At 36.2% G+C, this 19,831-nt stretch overlaps 1 protein-coding gene across 2 annotated transcripts in view; it reads left to right on the forward strand.

The window, feature by feature from the left end:
• AKT3 (AKT serine/threonine kinase 3) overlaps positions 1 to 19,831 on the forward strand; it is a 322,405-nt gene that overhangs the window by 125,569 nt on the left and 177,005 nt on the right. For both annotated transcript variants that reach the window (XM_058533528.1, XM_058533529.1), the window contains exon 3: positions 13,856 to 13,981. In XM_058533528.1, coding sequence (XP_058389511.1) covers positions 13,856 to 13,981 — 126 coding nt within the window. The remainder of the gene's footprint in view (positions 1 to 13,855; positions 13,982 to 19,831) is intronic.

Below are 19,831 nucleotides of genomic sequence, written 5' to 3' on the forward strand. Positions count from 1 at the left end.
CATGAGACTCTGACATGAAGACGAGCACATTTATATTCTCCAGTTAAAAGTCGGTCCTGCCACTGGAGTATGGAGGGTTAGTTGTTCAGTGTTCTGTGCATCCTAAAAAATCTTTGGAGTGAAACTTTTTTCCTACTTTGTATGAAATAGGTACTTTCTGAGGAAAAGGAATGAAACACCCAGTGCACATTGCATTAGATTCTAGAAAGTAGAGATTCATAATCCTTATGCTGTGTAAAGATTTTCACAGTTTTAGAATCAGTGTGAAAATTAAGTAGGTCCTTTGACCCTACACTGCCGATTTGTCATTTTTATTATATTTTATTAATAGAATGATTTGTAACAAGTGAGCCTGTTGGCTGTTGGCTGCTTGTAAGAAGAAACCCCATCACGTATAGTTTGGGGCTGAATGTTAATCTCTTTGAGTTACTTTATCTTTACTGAAAGATTTGTATATTCTAATGTCCTGCAATTTTTAAAAAACAAATTATTCGACAAAGACCATTATAATAGGAACTTAATAGAGGATTCACACAATGCAGAATCATTTATATAATCTTTTCATTTTGTTATATTTTGAATAACTTTCGTGGCATTGAGGCTTCAAGTTATTTTCCTTCATGATGCTTTGGCTTTAAGAAAATCTTTCCTTTCAAACTTACTGGAAACATTTGAAAACAAGCATTATTATGCTTGTAGAGATACAGATAATGACGAGGAAAGAAATACTTATGTATAATGAGCAAATATACCCATTTCAGGTTTTTTTAAAAAATTATTTTTATTAGAATGGTAGGTAGATTGTTTTCTGAAATTTCTGGCTGTGCATTAGGTAATACTGCCCTCAGAGGGCCAAGGTAAGTAAATTCATTTTTACCATTGAGAAGCAGCTTTTCTATTTATCTGATCTATAAGCTTGCTTTCAGGAGGAGAAGTGGACCTCTTTGAATAAATGAGTAGTGTTTGATTTGTGGTTGGGTTTCTTTGATTTGTTCTGTTCTTCTAAAAATGTTAGATATATCTGTGTACTTCAATTTGATGACAGCATTTAAGCACATTCAGTTCTTTTCTAAGAAAATGATAACAGATGACTGGCCACAAATTGCCAAATTAGATCAGTTTACAAAGAGGATAAGAAAATTACCTAGGAAAGTTAAGATGATTTTACTTGGGGGTGTTTTACTTTTTGTTTCTTTGATAACAGATATTCTGATATTCAGAATTATTTGAACCACACTTTTGAATATATGACAGCATTCATTGAAATGAAAGCATTATTTCCTCTTCAGTTTTATAAACTTAAGCATAATCACATCTTTAAAATACAATATAAATCAAGAATAATTTAATTCACTGGATATGTAATTGTTATATGTAAATATAAATATACCAGAAGTTAAAATGAACTGTTACTTCTAAGCGTTCATAAAAGCCTAACATTAATGTGTGGTTTAACATGTCTCTGAATTCACAGTATTTGAGACGAATGATAATTAACTTGTGTCATAAAAAAGGAAGAGTGGGGAAGGCCTGATGTCAAAATAATGAGTTGTCTACTTTTGCTTTTGCTTTTTGTATGTAGTAACTTTCTTATGAGATAGTTTGAAGGAAACATTGAGATGTTTCGTAGTAAATCCAGTGGAGTGCATGATTTTTTCCCCCCTAGGGTTACTTAATATTAAATTATGAAAGACTATTTCTGTGACAGCGTTATCAGTTTTTAACAGAAGATTTCAGTTGGTCGAGCATAAATGATGTGTAGCTCATTATTATCAGTAGTAATGGGGGATGAAACTAGGATATAAGCAAGGTGAATAACAGAAATTGAAATGTTATCCACAAACAACCGGCACATACTTTGCTTAACTAATGTGGAACAGTGATGGTCTGGACAAATGAAATTAACAAATTACATTATATTTTAAATACTTGATTTACTTTTGTGTCGTTTACTGTGTTATATGTATTAGGCACTCACTAAACCTTTTTTGATTAGCCGTACTTTCAGATGTTTTATTCATTTAACAAATTCTTGTATAATGCTTACTATCAGGCAGATGTCGTTCTGTGCTGTGGAAATATTAATTTATTTCTTCTTCACTCTTATTGTCCCCATTTTCCAGAAGAGGAAGCTGAGGCACAGAGAGATTAAGTGGCCTGCCCAAAGGCGCACAGCTAGTGAGTGGCAGAGGCGGCATTTGAACTGGGGCCTTCAGAGTGCACGCTCCCCACCACTTGTAATACAATGCCTCGTTCTGGAAGCGCGTGAGTGCGCAGAGTAGGATTTGGTTGATTTCAAATTTCTCTTCAGATCTCCACTTTGTCCTTGACTCGTGACCAGTGTCTCAGAGCCTCAGTGTGGCCGTCGGTGCAGAGTGAGGATGCCCTAGCCCTGGTCTCTCTGACTTGCTGTGAAGAGGTCTCCTGTGGCAGAGCCTGGGCAGTGCTCGGCTCAGTGCATTCAAGGGTCCTTTTCCTCCTTGCTGGTTTCACCACTTCCTTCCCTCACTTACACACTCTGATACAAGTCTCAGTGAGTATATTGCCTAGGAAAACAGAGAGAGAGAGGAGTTAGGAAGGCCGTGGGTTCACCCTCAGAATAATGGAGTTTGTCGTTTGATGCAGTGTCATTTTTGGGTCCCCTGCTACTGGAAGTTTATGATAGGAGACACTCCTTTGGTGAGGGTCTCACATAAAAGCCTATTCTATTTTGTTGAGATGTATCCTGTAAGGCAGTGATTTTAACACAGTGGTGGGAGGGTTGAATCACCTGAGGGTTTTTCCAATGGCACAGGCCTCGTCCTGATGAGCAAGCGCTGCCTTCTCTGCCAGCTCCCAGTCCCTGCCATGGCGAGACACGTTACTGCTGTGTGTCCTATCCTCAGCTGCGTTGTAACAGGAAAATGGGTTGGGCTCTATGGGTTGCCTTATAGTGGGATTTCTGTTTGAGAGAGCTTTTCTGACATGAGCGTGGTCCTTATTTTGCATAGTGATGGGTTTATGTATCCATTTGGTTAATGGACAGATGCCAGCCTGCTCTGTGGTTGGTGCTAGAGATACATGGTGAGTGGTTTGTGTTGTGGACTCACCACTTCCATCCTTGATATTCATTCATGCTGTTTCCTGCAGTGTGCGTACATAAGGTAGGATAGTACGTTGATTTAAGTGTTGAGACAATGGGGTGTGGTGAAATGGAAAATATTTACAGTAAGGCAGTTGTAAAATTTCTAATGAAATTATCTTTTTAAATTGGTCCATTTCTTTGAAATTGTTTAAAATTCTGTGGCCCTAGATACTTTGTTAACATAGTGCAGAAATGACTGTGTCTTGAACACATTGTGTGGAGCTGGGGACTTTTCGATATAATGCAGAAAACAGATTAAAAAGAAAGCTCTGCTTTCACAATCTACAAGGGCGTAAATGTAAGCAAAATAATAATTTAGCTCACATTTAACCCAGCAGGCAGCTGAGTACAGATTGAGTAATTCTCCACAACACAGCTACGGCTATGTAAACTAATCTCACGGTTTATTCTTCATTAAATTGCCAAGATGCTATTTTTCTGTTGCCTAGTTTGTATGGATGCTTTGTTCTCTCTTTCTTTCTCTCTCTCTCCATTCACCTTGCTTTTCTCTCAAAGTAAAACTTAATACTATATCTCTATTAAGATGTTCTTATGTTTAAAATAAGTATCACATTTTTGCTTCAAAATGTAATGTTTCCTAAAAACAAAGGGAACTGGGATTTGATTAACTAATTTACATAATATCATGAAACAAATACCAGAATGCTTAAAGATAGATGGTAATTGTGCAGTTTTCCACATAACAAAAGAAAATTATAAAGTAGATAGAGTCCCGACAGACCAGCCGTTCTGAGCTCTTAGAGAAGCTGGCATTCTGACATCCTGTGGCACTCGCTGCACAGGTGCTTTTCTCATCACTGCTTCAGCTTCAAAGCAAAACATGGCCCCCAGCCTTCTCTAGGAAGTAGACTTGAAAACTATACTTAATATAAAAATGACAAGTTCATGCATTATGCAGTGGAAGCAAAATTTCTTAACTGTAATATACTTTGCAGAATAATCATGAAGGAGCATATGTGGTAAAGCAGAAGAATGTGGTTACATCTGGAAAGCTTTTAAGGCATCTTGGAAGCACAACGCGGAATCACCAAAAGTGTAAACACTTTCCGTCTGGCCAATTGCAGTGGTAACGTTGACCAGTACAAGAGCAGACAAATCTCTCAATGACCTTATGTGATAGCCAGACAGCCTGGGTGAAATCATTGTCAAGATTTGAGGGGTTTTGCGGTATGACCTCATTGATCAGTACTGTGCAGAAAACGATGAGAGAACAAGACAAGCATGGGCAGTATCTTGAAACTTGAAAGGCTAAGGTATGTTGTATGTTATGCTAGACGAAAGTAGCATCGTACACTATATTACCGTGCTTCTGCTTGTGTTGTCATGAGGCTTCGAAGAGGAATGGGTGCAGTGCCTCATCTTGGAATCAACACAGCAGCAAACCAGTTCTTTCTTGAAATTTCGAAGGATCGTATGCTGATACTCCTCCCAGCCCCTTCCCCCGCGGTAATGCATCAAACAACAAATGTTATTGAGCAGCTTTTTCACAAGGCACATAGGATGCTATTTGGAAATGCCAAGGCACAGGAGATGTAGCCATCCCTCAGTATCACTTCCTGGGTCACTAAGAATGGTAAAGGAAGTGGGAGAAATTTTCATTTTGAATTTTAATTGCTGGAGTCATCCACTTTTGTGCAGTTCTCTATTCTCACAACTGCCAACTATGCTCCAAGTTCCATGAGGGCGGGTACCCTGCCTGTGGCCTTCATGGCTGCCATCTCAGTGCTTTTCGTATTTTGCCGCTTTTGAATGAATGCATCTATTAGAAGCCCATTTTCCCCAATATTAAATAAAAATCTTTAAAGAACCCTCTTTGTTGATCTGTGACGCTCAATTAGCAGCGCCTTAAAGTGAGTAAGCTGGGCAGGAGTCTGTAATGCTTGGCATGTTTTGTGGACGTCGCCCAATTTTATCAACACACATCCAAAGCTGGTTGGTGACATTTGGTCAAAGAGACACTATAGAAGTTAACACTTTTAATTTGCCCAAGGGCAAATTAACCTACTTGAAAGGACTTCATGAAAGGGGAATGGTAACCTAAAAATTTAGGTTTACAGGAGCTGGAAAACCTAATCAACATATATTTAGTAAGCACCTGCAATATGAAAAGCACTTTCATATTTTTAAAAGTTAAAATCAAACTGTTTCAAAAAGTTAAAAGGACAATTTCACATTGTCCCTGTGCAGTTGAAAAATTGTTATTATGCTAGCTCATTGTAACATAGGTAATATAAAAAAAGTCTTTAGGATTAAAAGAGGAGGATGATAATTTCAGTGAGAAACACATCTCTTCTGCTCCCTGAGGGACATTAATAGAGCTTTTCCTTAGAACTAATTGGAATGATACTTACAACCTGCTATATAAAAATGTAACAGGCAATTTCAGAGATTGCAAATGTTTTATTATGTTTATCATCATGCATTTCTTCAGTCACTATATTTGGTTTTAAGATATTTAAGACGTAGCACACTATTATGAATTATGTATTCAGTATTTATTTGTTTATGGTGATAATATTTATGAAGATCCACTAGTGGAAAAGATTCTGCTTGTGTTTTTAGGTAGTTCCTATATATAGATTTGGTTGTCATCTGTCAACAAGCAACTAAATATTGACTATATTGTGAACCATGAAATTAAGTAGATTTTATACTGAAATTATAAAAATTATATTAAACCTCTTTTTCTCTTAGGTAAAAGTTGACCCATGAAGGCTTTTATTTAAGACTAATGGTTTCTTAAAGTCATATAAATTTATTTTTATTGAAAGCTACCGTTATTTAGTTTAAAGCTCCTCTTTGGAAATTCTTAAAATATTAGTATTTTCATGGTACTGTACCCTGTGTATGTCATTTAATAAAAATAATTCGAAGAGATCGTAGCCTTTTGCTCTTTTCTTTGGAAGACTAGTTAACCTCTGATATCCTACCCCTATCCTAAAAAAGAAGTGAAAGTGTTAAATCAATGCTGTATTTTGATATTGGATAGCCTTTTCATTTCTTTAGAGAAGATTCAGATTTTATATACCTGACACTAGCTGATGGCGTGAATTTATTACTGATTGTCGCCTGCTGCCTCATTTATGTAAATACTCCTCAATAAATGCAACATTGATTAGTAGACTGTTTAATGTGAGGTTGGAGATGGATTGTAAATGATATTACCATATATGATAATGGTTCCATTTAATAATAACAAAATCCAACACTTGCTGTATGCCAGGCAACGTTCTAAGTACTTTTACATTATGTCCTTACAAAAACCCTTCAGGTAGGTATTATTATGATTCTCATTTTTCAGGTGAGGAAACTGAAGCATAGAGAGGTTAAGCAGCTAATAAATGGAAGAGTCAGGATTCACACCTAGGTTGTGTTGCTCTTGAGCAGTGCGTTGTCTTACCTAGGGGATTCTTATGAGGAGACGGGGTAGCAAAGGAACTGAGGTCTAATTTGAGTTTATTGACCCTATATTGACTGCAACAATTGTTGTAACATTTATTGCACAACATAGCATTTGTTTTAAGTGAAGTTTCTTTTGTTCTGAGAATGTGGCCACATGCCTTATCACAGTGACAATATGGCCAGCTTCTTTTTTTGCATAAATACTAATGGCTCTCTCCCTCTGTAAATAATGAAGGTTGCAGAGACATTAGTTTTTATTAATACATGCATTAAGTATGGATATCATCTATTCATTTTTTCCCTCAAGAGTGACAAAGATAAAAACTAATATATCTTAAAAACTTAGATTGTGATTAAACATGGAAATAAAGTTAAAAAAAACCAATATTCTCAGGAAAGCTAAGTTTATAATTGTTTCAGCTTTATGATAAATCAAAACAATAATGCCTCTTTCTGGACATACGTGTGAAAATACCTTCACCCTTTTCCTTAGGAAGCGATTAGCTTTTGAAGCCAATGTTATAGCAAGTAGGAATGGCCACTGGTAATTTAAAAAGCTATGTCACCTGTGTCTGTTACAGATATCAGAATTTGTTTGTTTCCTGTTGGTAACCAGCGTCTTTTATTTTCTTCGTATTTTATGCTAGGAAAGTAGCATATTTTAAAAATGATGCTTAAGTGTTTTGCCTAAATGAATTCTAAATGATCATGGTTTTTTTGGGATTTGTGAAAAACAGTGCTACAGTTGGATGGATTTCTTTTCAATTGGATTGTCTTTATCTATTTTAATGACATCTCAGTTTACCTTTCTACCTGTGTTTCTAGCGTAGCCGTGACGGTTGAGGCTAGGTCTCCAGTGGATGAAGGAGTGTCTCTGCACCATTCTCAGCCAGCACGTGGCTCACCTCGCATCTGACTTCTTCCTCGTGAAGGTAGAGTTAGGCCCAGATTCTGGAAGACAACTTAGCCTTAAAGTGGAATCAGATATTCATTAACATAATTCATTTGTGAGGATACAAGCTGAAGTATTTCTAAGGATCTTTTTCCATTTGTGTGTCTGAACAAATCTAGACATTCTCTGGTTATTCTACACGTAAGGCCACTTGAACAGTTTAGTACATTTTTAATCCTTAGACATACGTTTCTAGCTCCTGCTTTGGTACTTTCTTATGACTTCAGCTTTTAACAAGTCCAAATTGATTCTCCGTAAAGTGTGAATGAAATAAGATCTGTACTTTGTGAGGATTAATTTAGGTTGAAGATTATTAAATAAAAATGTAATTTGAAATTAGGTGAACAGTAGGTTCTGTAGGTTCACCTAATTCAATGAAATTAGGTGTCAGCTTTGTTGGGTAACCCTGAGTTGAATGCATATCATCCCTAATAAGGATGATCCATCTGAGTATTCTATCAGAATATTTTAGGTGGAAAGTGAGTATGAATTTAAACTCATACCACTTCGCATCTGAACTTGTTATTAAGGATTAAACCTGAGAGCCCAAAATATTTGTACTCAGCTGGGGAAATCAAGAATGTCTTCTATGGCCAACATTCACTCAAAAACATCGAGATTTTTAGTTTGTTTGTTTTTAAGAGATTACAGGAAATAAATTATTAAGTAAGGTAAGAAAGTTGGTGAAAGTCCAGAGTCTGAAGTCATTATAACTAAGTAAAACTGTGAACTCTAGTGAACATCCTCTTCCAACCCCAGAGTTCACAAATAGGATTCTCTGCTATTTATAGGAGTGATGTGGATTTTTCCCTTTGCATTCATAAGGTGTTAACTATGAGTCTCTATGCCATTCATGCCAAGAACTTAATTAATCAGTAGAGTTTTTTTTTGGTTCTATAAGCCTTTGGTTATTGTGCTGAGAAGCTGCATTAGTTTTCTAGGGCTGCTGTAGCATATTGCAACAAATTAGGTACCTTAAAACAACGTTTATTCTCTCACAGTCCTGGAGGCCAGAAGTTAGGAATCAAAGTGTCAGCAGGGTCCCACTCCCTCTGGAGGCTTTAAAGGAGGATCCACTCCTTGCCTCTTGCAGCTTCTGTGTCACCAGGTGTTCCTTGGCTTGTGCATCACTCCGTGGCCACATGGCCTCTTCCTCGTCTCTGTGTGTCAGATCCCCCTCTGCCTCACTCTTACGAGGATATTTGTAATGGGATTTAGGGCTCACCCAGATAATCCAGGATAAGCTCTTCTTCTCAAAATCTTTAATTTAATCACATCTTTTGCCATATAAGGTGATATTCCCAAGTTCCAGGGGTTAGGGCGTATACATGTCTTTTGCGGTTCACCATTCAGCCCACTACAGAAGCCAAAATATCAGAATTCTTGTTGGGAAATATATGTATTTTGATATTGGTAACAGCATATTTCAAAACACATAAAGCCTCCAGCCAAGGGTTATGAGAAAGAATTGGAAGCCCCCCTTAAGGTAGACAGAAAGTCGGGAAGAGGTTATGTTGGAAATCTTGTCCAGATGTGACTGTGGTGCTTGCTGAAGGTTTATCATGATAGTGCATACAAATTTTGAAGGTGTGTTGGTCGGTATCCACAGAACAGTTTTTTCAGAGGACATGGTACCCTATAAATACTACTTCTTTATTTAACAGACTTTCTTCCCATTATAAGCAGGTTCTCTCTTAAATTAGTTGAAACCTATGGACTATAAATATAAAAGTATGATGCAACTTGGCTTATAATGCAGCAGGTATAAACTTAGATGTAAATGCTATGTTTAAAATATATGATGTGGTTGACTTCAGCAGTGTGTCTTAAAGGGCTTGGTGGCAGAGAGGGTACGTTTGCTCTGGGCACATGGCTCCATAAAAGCCAGGACTTTTTGGCCATATTTTTAGAACAGCCTAAGAACATGTGCCATATCTGAACTCTCACTGCCTCCACTTCTGAGTCAGCGAGCAAAGTGTTCCGTTTCTCTTCCATGACCAGCTGGACAAGGTCCAGTTTTCTTGGGAACTCTAAGGCCGCGGGAACAATTCTACTTTGCCACCAATGTGCACAGGGTCCTGCCAAGGTGTCATGAACAGCTGTAACTTTTTTTTTTTCTTTAATTTTTTTTTTAATTTTTTTGTTTATTGCAGTAACATTGGTTTATAACATTGTAAAAATTTCAGGTGTACATCATTGTACTTCTATTTCTGCATAGATTACATCATGTTCACCACCAAAATACTAATTACAACCCATCACCACACACATGTACCGAATTATCCCTTTCACCCTCCTCCCTCCCCCCTTCCCCTCTGGTAACCACCAATCCAATCTCTGTCCCTATGTGTTTGTTTATTGTTGTTATTATCTACTACTTAATGAAGGAAATCATACGGTATTTGACCTTCTCCCTCTGACTTATTTCACTTTGCATTATACAGCTGTAACTTTTTAGCTAGGAATCTTCTTCTGTACTGGGTCTAGTAGGAGGCAATAAAGCTTGCTTTTCTAATTCTTACCTTGTGAGTTTGTGTCCTTTGTAAGACCCATTCCTTTGGAGGAAAAAGAACCTCTTCTCAGTTCTACTTTTGGAACTAGAAAATGAATATTTAATTAGGCCAACACGTCATGCTATTATATGAACTTTAGTTGATAGTGTTAAAGGGAACCTATAAAAAAGAATCTGCTTTCAGGAAATATTCAGAACCCTTCTCCAAATTTTAGGGGCCACGTGAAATCTGGTGTCTTACTGGAATATGAGCTCTATGGGGTAGAGACCTTTTTTTTTCTTGCTAGTGTGTTCCCAGCACCTAGAATAAATTAATAAATAAATGAACACACTCTTAAGTATCTTGTCAGAAAGACCATTCATATTATAGATGAAAAATGACAAGAAAACAAAAATTGGATTCAGGAGTCTTCATTGAAAGTTTGAGATCCACTGTTAGCTTAGTATGATAGTACAATTGTTGATTAACTGAATCAATTCAAAATTATTAATAAAATTGTGTGAGAAATAATACTTATTTTTCTCTTATCAAGAAGGGAAATTTTGACTTTTCAGTTTTTCTCCTGTGTGAATAGTCAACCATCTATCTCACTGTTTTGGTATACTATATTATGTTCCAGGGATGCTTTATAGATTTATTTTTAAAGAACTTTTTGGCAACCAGAAGTCCTGCTATAGACCACATAAAATATTTTAAATTTCCTAAGGTTTTTTTAATAAAAAATATATAAGATTTATGTGATGAAATTTGTGTCTTTCATCTGAGCATGTAAATGCTTAGTGACTGACAGGAAATTATTCTTAGAAATGAACACTTGATTTTTATTTCACATTTTTTGAGTAAGTGTATTTAGTACTTTTAAAAAATAAGAAGAAATGGTGTTATCCCATTTTGTCTTCTTTTAAATTTTTAAAATGAATTTGTTTCATTTATCTTTAGTATAATTATTAAACTATTTATTATTTAGCTTGACAGAGTTACAGCATCTTGTACCAATATAAATCTGTTATTTTATAATAGTATTTGAAATCTAAATATTATATCACTAGAGAATTAATATCTAATAATTTTAAATTTTATGTAGGAGTACTTAAATACAAGTGGAAAAATAATAAGTACAATCAAGAAAGGATTAATTTGTTTAATTTTTTTTTGTTTTTTAAATTATTTATTTATTTATTGAGGTAACATTGGTTTATAACATTATATAGATTGCAGTGTACACCATGAGAATTCGACTTCTGCATACACTACCTCACGTTCACCACCAAAAGTCTAGTTTCCATCTGTCACCAAACAGATGTCCCCCTTTACCCCGTTTGCCCCTCCCCGCAATCTGGTAACCACCAATCTGTTCTCTGCATCTATGTGTGTGGTGGTGGTGGTGGTTTTTATCTCCCACTGTTTCATTTTTTTAATGGGAACTGTGAGTTTAACATTCTGGTTTTATAAATTTGGCATGTATTTGTTAACATTAGGGCCATACTTTTTCAGTAAAACAAAGTGAGGAGAGGCAGCAAGTTTTCTTTTCCTTCCCTTGAAGTTCCTCTTGTGTGCTTGTACACTTGTGGGGAAGATGTTGATATGCATGTCCTCCGTTCATTCATTCATTTAGTAAATTCTTGTTGACCATTGATCAAGTGGTAGGCACTAGGTTGGGCACTTCGAGCACATCACTTTAAAGAAGAAGAGCTGATAATATTTCCTGCCAATGGTGAAAATCAAATTTTCAAGCAAAAATTAGAATTTTGGAGAACATATCTGCCATTGTGAGCTTGACAGCTTCCCAGTTCTTACTTTTCTGATGTGATTTGTAGTGATAACAAATGTGATTGTGTAACGAAATGTTCAATATTTGGAAGATCATTATTACTCGGTGGACCAGTATTTTCTAAATGACCAATGGGTACTGTTACAAAATCATGCATAGAGTAAAAGATTCATTCAATGTGCAGTATAGACCAACGGATTTTCACATGATAGAGTACGGAAAGTTCATTGATATGGTTTAAACTCCACATTGTGATTAACCTTTTAGAAAACTACCACTTGTCAAATGCTGTTGTAGTATCAGAGAAAGATATCCATAACTATTTGAATAGTCTTCCCTTTTCCAGCTACATATCTGTTTGAGCCAGATTTTTTTCCTATATTTCAACCAAAACAACATACTGCAGCAGATTGAATGCAGAAGTAGATATGAGAATCTGGCTATCTTCTATTAAACCAAACATTAAAAAGATCTGCAAAAATGTAAAGACGTTCTGCTCTTCTCTCTAATTTTTTTTTAGAAAACAATTATTTTTCATAAGAATATTTGTTACACATAATGGGTTTATTGTTATTTTTAAAGGAAGTAATAAAATAATTTAGATTTTCTTCTTTTCAATTTCTAATACAGTAAACATTATGGATGCAATCTACATAAAAAATTTTTGGGGTTCTCAGTAATATTTAAGGGTGTAAAGAAGTCTGAGATAAGATGTTTGAGAATTGCTGACTCAGAGGAAGGACTCCATTTCTGAAATATATTTTGGGGTGAGATTATGGAGGAGCTTACATTTTATGCTAAGAGATTTGTACTTTATAGTAAATGATAGTAGGAGTCAGAATATTTTTGAGCAGAAAAGTCATACAATCAAAGTGGTACACACAGACGTTAAAATTCATCTGGCGGTGATAGATGCATTAGGATGGAAGGGGATGTGTAGAATGGGAGAGCAGTCACAGCGCCTTAGCAGAAGGGCAGATGAAAGGTGTTGGGGCCCGGTTTGGGTTGGGCTAAGTGAGAGAGACTTGGGCAGGCAGTATTGACCCAGCTGCTGATAGGATGAGGGGAGGGAGTGGTCAGGTGTTAGATTTGAGCTTAGGTAAGGGGAGTCAGGAAAAGGGGATTTGCAGGGAAAGTTGAACTGCTTTCAAATTCCTGTAGTACTATGATTAAGCATTTGAGATTGAAATACCAGGTAGAAATATCCAGTAGAGGACTGAAAGTTGAGACCAGATAGCCTTCCAGCTCTTGTGGTGTGAAGGAGCACTTCTGTTGCTGAAATTAAAATTGAGGAGTCCTTTATGGGGTAAGCAAATGATGATCTGGTTGCTAAAAATTTATATTTTGGTAGCTAAGTGATAGCTTATGTCAAAATCTGATAAGATATACATTTCTTGACTCTTATGCGCTTGGCAATGTACCACGTGTTCTTACAGTTATGTTTGTGTGTGTGAGCACGTGTATGGTTTTTATGCTCTATTAACCTATGTTCTTTGATTTCCTTGACTTATTTACAGCATTGTACAGAAGGTTATTTTCCTCTGCAGAACAATAAAATGTTTAAGCAAGTTATGATTAAGATTTAACAATGAAAATAGACATTTTTCCCTTTCTTCTAAAAAAATGACACAATTAGTCAGTGGTACATAAAAGAGAAACATCTATGTCATATCCCTCTTATGATAAGTGTTTTTCATCACAATTCCTTGCTACTGTGTAGATGATTTACTAAGGCTTTTTAAAACGGCTGAAAATATGCTCTAACAACCATCTGATAAAATGAAAAACTGAACAAAATGTGTACTCAGATGAATGATTCTCTGAAGAAATAATGGTGCAAATGAATTATCAAAGTGTGAGATCATTAAAAACAAAACATGTTTGGGTTTTTATTGAATCTTAATTGCAGGCTTATGTATTTTCTTTTGTAAGCTAAGTTAAAAGAAAATTGCCTAACTAAATTTTTGGAGGCCAGTGTTGTAGGACATATATTGTACCATAATTTATTTTTCACATAAAAGCTGCTGTTCATTTTTTTTTCCAGTGTTAACATGCATGCTTTCCTCATGTAGGAGAATATATAAAAAACTGGAGGCCAAGATATTTCCTTTTGAAGACAGATGGCTCGTTCATAGGATATAAAGAGAAACCCCAAGATGTGGATTTACCTTATCCGCTCAACAACTTCTCAGTGGCAAGTAAGTTAATTACGGTTGTCGACTCACCTCGTGTTTGTTTATTTGTGTGACCTTATGTGTCAGATGTCTTAGGATGTATGAGAATCCTATGAAAAAGTCTAGGTTTGTGTTTAGTAGCAGAGAAATTTTCAGCTTTGATAGAATTTCAGTTTCTTAGCCTAGGGACTATCGATAATATGTGGTCTTATGTAATATAGTTTAATATCTTTTATAGTTAGAACTTGAATGTGATACACACAATTCCCCAAATGTGTACCTCAAGTTTTTCTTGATAAAATGTAAACAAAGACCTTTGACCTCGGTTGCTGGAGTGAGCTTGGTTGTAAGGTGTTGCAGTACTTAGTGCATTTCTAATCCGAGTTTCCTGTCACGGTCTTGGCTCTTTTGATTGACTGTATGATGAGAAGCAAGTGATTTACATTAGGAATTATTTTTCAGGGAGATGTTCTTTGTAGTTAAGTTTTTCTTCCTTACAAATATCTAACAAAAATGTTTGTAATTTAAATTTATTTAGAAATTATATATTTGCTTGAATATAGCACAAAATAAACTGAAAAATAGTGATGATGATAATGATGATTGTTATTGTTATGTTATGTCCAGGCTCTTCAGAATGTTCAGATTACTGATTAACCGATGAAAGGGTTTTTCTGTGTTAATTCAAAAATAAGACATTTTAAAAGTTAAGTTGAAATAAACTTGTATAAGAGCTAAAGTCTGTACCATTGAGATAAAATTTTTAACTAGACACCATTCTTAATTTTGATTTTGGTTGTATGTTGTTATCTACTAGCCATATTTGGAAAAGAGATGAGGGAAAATTGAAGCAAAAAAATAAAAATAAAAAATACGATAAAATAGCAACATCAAAAAATCCAAGATAACAAAAGTCCTTGAAAGTTATAAAAGTCATTTTACCATTATGCAGAGCCCCAGCCTTTTTTATGGATACTATCTTTTAATTTTTTTTGAAGAATAACATAAAACAATAAACCAAAGCGTTTATGAAATCATTTGAATGATAAGGTTACTAGCTTTAAAAAAACACAGAACCCTCTATTTATATAAGTGGATTCTTATATAGGGATTTATTTTTTAAAAAATGAGAAAACTGTTATATGTATGTATTAGTTAAGGGAATCGTTTTTTCCCCCACCAAAATGCTCATTAGTTATTTATGGCTTTCTTTCAGTAGAAAATTATTTTAAAAGTTCTATTGTCAATTGAAATAATATCTTGTATTTCGTATTGACTTAAAGAACACATTTTCCTTCTAAAGATCTTTCAGGTGAACATTTGCTTTAAAGTAATAGAAATTGGCTTTTAAAACATTAACAGCGTACATTGTCATATCCTACCTAAAGCCAGTATGGTTTCTTGGTTTCTTTATTTTACTAGCAGATGCTATTGGTTTGTCTGAAATAATTTATAAAAGTACAGAACTCCTGTATCTGCTGATCAACATGCAGCATTTTTTGACCTTATGAAATTTCACACCCCAACAAATTTTAAAGACATACTGTATGTCACAGTCTGCCAACATCTGCTGCAATACTTCCACTGGCAGAGGCTGAAATAAATGCTGTACTCTTGGGGAGAGATCCTGTTTAGTGACTGACAGTCAGCTTATCCACGAAATAAATATTAGTTGACATCTATAATCTTTACTCGTACAATCAAGTAGTTGTAGGTAGTTGACTCAAACTAACAAGTAAAGTTATAGACCAGCTCCTTAGTTTTCAGAAGTGTATTAATATGGATCTTATACTAAATAAACTGTTTTAAATTGATTATTCTTAAAGCTTGACTTATTGAAATCTTAAATTTTATAAAGAACAGTTACCTGAGGAAATAATGAGTAGTGACATGGGCACTGGTGGCAGAAACAGTGCGCGTTTCGGCTTTGCTGTAAGCCACGAGTATGACCTTGGGCAGGTTGTTGTCTGAAGCTCTGGTCTTCAGTTCCTTTATCAGCGTAGTGAAAACACGTGGATTCAATGAATTTGTAAGGCCCTTTTTGTCTTTAACATTCTGTGAGGGGGAGTTTGAGCAGGCCCTTGAAGAGGGAGTAAGAGTTAAGCAAATTAAAATAGAGGAGAAGGACATTCCAGGCAGAGGGTGACAAAGAATGTGTTTATAGACATTAAGAGAAGGAAGAGTTGGAGCAAAAGAGGGCTACTTCACCTATAGTTTCCCTTTTGCCCTAGCCCCCTTTAGAATATGCAACAAGAGACTATTTTACAGGGTATTTCTGAGGTGTGTTGGGAAGTGTTATATCTACATATATTCCATTGATAGCTACAGTACGAGTCCCCTGTTTTCCCGTTACTTAAAAACAGTACTTCAAATTTATGTGGGTTTTAATGGAATTTTGCCAAACTAAGCTTTTTATCTATATGAAAAATTAAAGTATGAGAACTAGAAGGGACTTGGAATTGGTCTTTCCAGTCTTTGTTAAATTTCAAATCCCCTCTCTTCTGATTTAAAATTTCCAAAAAGATTCTCTGTACTCATTGTTTCTACTTCTCAGTCCACTGCAGTCCAGCTTTCTCTCTTATTCACTTGATTGAGACCACTTGTAGTAAGTTCTCCCGTGACCACTAAGTTACTAAGACTAGTAGACATTTTTCAGTTCTTTTCCTGATTTACATCTGTGCTACATTTTATTCTGTTGATCACCACTTCCTTCTGGGGATAATCTCGCCTGTTGTGTTCTGGGATGCCTCTCTCTGGGTTTCTTTCTTTGCCTCTTGCATGCGTTTTGGTGTTTCACTGGGTTCTGGCCTCTGGCCAAGGACTCTTCTCACTTTGAACCCTCTCCCTGGGGTCACATTCACTTGAAGGTTTCAGTTGCCACCTGTATGCAGCTTCCTCCCATACTTACATATCTTCAGGGCAGGCCTCTCCTCTGAGTGTTAGGTTACTATATCCAGTTGACTGCTGGACATCTCTGCCTGGATGGTTTTTGGACTCAAGATGTCCTAAGCTGAACTCAAGGTAATTTTGTCAACTTTTCCCCCTATATTCAGTATCTCAGTTCTGTCTTGAACAGAAACCTGGATCCATTCTGTGCCTTTTTTGCTTCTTCACATCTTCACCTCACTCCCAATTCTTTTCTAATCCTGCTGATTTTGCTTCTTATCTCTTGAACTTATGTCCTTTCCTGTAATCACCCTAGAACTCTCATCATCTCTGCTATAGATACTTAACTGGAGTCCCCGCCTCTAGTTTCTGCCCCTCATATTCTTCCTTCACATAACTGTCAAAGTGATCTTTCTAAAATTAATCCTGACTATGTCATTCCCCTGTGAAGATTCTGCCCTGGATCTTCATCGCCTACTGGATGAAGTCCAGCTTCCTTAGTGTGTCATACAAGGCTCTCCTCAGTCTGGCCTCTGCATTCAACTCTTGCTTCATTGCACTTTGCTGTGCGATTATACTTTGGCAGTACGGAACTGTTTATAGCTCCCTATACAAGCTGTGCTGCTTGTCTACCCTGAGCCTTTGTTTATGCTGTTCCCTCTAACTGGAATGTCCTTCTGTCCTCTATTTGCCTGGGTACTTTTTTTGTCCTTTAAGACAATTCAGATTTAAATTTCCAGCCTCATTCCTTGCTAAGTTACTCCTCTCTGCCCATCACAAAACTGTTACCTTTTGTTATCACATTGTTTCTTGGTTATTTTGTTCATGTGTGTGTCTCATCCACTAATCTGTGAGTTATTTTAGTTATTTATTTAGAGAGCCTAGTCTTATTTATCTTATATTTCCTAGTGCCTACATATTAGGCTTAATAACTATTTTTGAATGAACGTCTGAAAACATCTAGTCCAGATTTCTCCTTTTTCACATGAGGCCTTTGGAAATTCAGTGATGTGTTTAAGGTTGCTTTACTAGGTAGTGGTAGTGAAGTATCAGGATTAAAACTCAGATTTCTCTGCTGCCATTTAAATGTTATTTCTCTCCACCCCCAGTCTGTGACATTTTCCCTATATTAAGAGCCTTGAGATCTGATTTTTGGGTCGGAGTTCCAGCACTTAAATTGCTAGATATCCTTTAGCATGCAGAAACTTGGAGTAAACTCTCCAAGCCCCATAAAATGTGGCTGATAGTATTTGACCTTCATCCTTCTTTGGGTGGATCAAATATGAACTATATGTGAAGGTGCCTTCTAAATATAGTACTGTAGAAATGTAAATAAAAATATTTTTTTTCAAGCAGAGTTCATCTCTAATCAGAATTATGGTTTGGTAAATTACTAATTATAGATTGAGATTATCTTTGCACAGGAAACATTACATTTTGACTGAAAAATAATATAGGATACACTCAAGCATTGTTGTACAGCTGTCTTCAAAGGTACTCTGAGCACAATAGCTTGTCTGCCTAGTAGTCATGGTCTTTGACATCTTGACAGTCATCAGCCCAACTCAAAAGTGGAACTCTCCTCAGTGGAGAACTTGAACATTTGCCCACGTGTCTTGGGGCTCATCCTACTTTTGATCTCTCCCTTCTTACTCTCGGTGGGAAGGGAGAAGTGCCAGCCTTGCCCGCAGAAGCACCTCCTAGAATTATACCTTATTCTGTGTTGCAGATATTGGCCCACTCTGACAGTATCCCTTTCCTTTCTGAAACCTTTCTTTAATCCCTTTTTAAAAAAATAGGCTGGTCTGCATTTCTTAGGCCAATTTTAAAAGTGAAATGAAATGTTTACTCACTAACCTATTTTTCTTCTCTTTAAAAGACAGTAAGGAAATGATGGCCTTAAGCATACCAAAAAAACCTTTTACTTCTGAAAAAAATATTAGAAATTTAGGGGCCGGCCCGGTGGCGCAAGCAGTTAAGTGCGCGCGCTCCGCTGCAGCGGCCCGGGGTTCGCTGGTTCGGATCCCGGGCGCGCACCGACGCACTGCTTGGTAAGCCATGCTGTGGCGGCGTCCCATATAAAGTGGAGGAAGATAGGCACAGATGTTAGCCCAGGGCCATCTTCCTCAGCAAAAAAAGAGGAGGATTGGCGGATGTTAGCTCAGGGCTGATCTCCTCACAAAAAAAAAAAAAAAAAAAAAAAAATATTAGAGATTTAAAAAAAGGTAGGAAAAAAATATAGTAATGCTTCCATTGTGGCTGTTCAGGGGGATAGAGAAATAGCTTATGATTTGATTCTGGGTCTTACATAACACATAATACAACCAAGAATAATAACCTTACACTATATAAATATACAAGGATTACAAGAGATCAGAATAGCTCACTTTTAAGGGGTTTATTATCATTAGAACCATACTAGATACTGAAAGGAGTATAAAATACAATTTTTATGTGTAGAAATTTGTCTGACTTTGGAAGACATTCATGTAGAACACATAGCAATGGGGGGAAAGTGAGATTAATTGCCAAAATGAATTTTATAGAAAATAAGTGCTATAAAAGTTGAGAGAATAGGTAAAGGTAAGCTAGGGTGCCTAAATAAGAATATTCATGAGATGAGGTTAACATGAGCCCTGAGGGATAGCTGATACTCAGGTTTTTGGAAGAAGGAGGACATTTTCAGTGAGGTTAACAACATAAGCAAACGTATGAAGTCTGGAATTAAGGAGTAGCTTGTTTTGTGAATAGTATAGGCAATATCCTAGATGGACAGAGAATTTATATTGGAGAAAAAAGAAAGTTAAGATTAGATAGGTTGTAATCAGATTGTGAAATGCCTTGGATACCAGTTTGATGTTTTGAATGGAAACCAGTTGGAAACAGTGGAGGCTTTTGAGCATTAGGTGTCCAAATCAGTATTTGATAAAGAAAGGAACCTGTCTGGTGATAGTGTGCATTAGAAGGGGTATATCCAGGACAAACAGT

Source organism: Diceros bicornis, chromosome 38 (assembly GCF_020826845.1).
Source record: "Diceros bicornis minor isolate mBicDic1 chromosome 38, mDicBic1.mat.cur, whole genome shotgun sequence".
Lineage (NCBI taxonomy): Eukaryota > Metazoa > Chordata > Mammalia > Perissodactyla > Rhinocerotidae > Diceros > Diceros bicornis.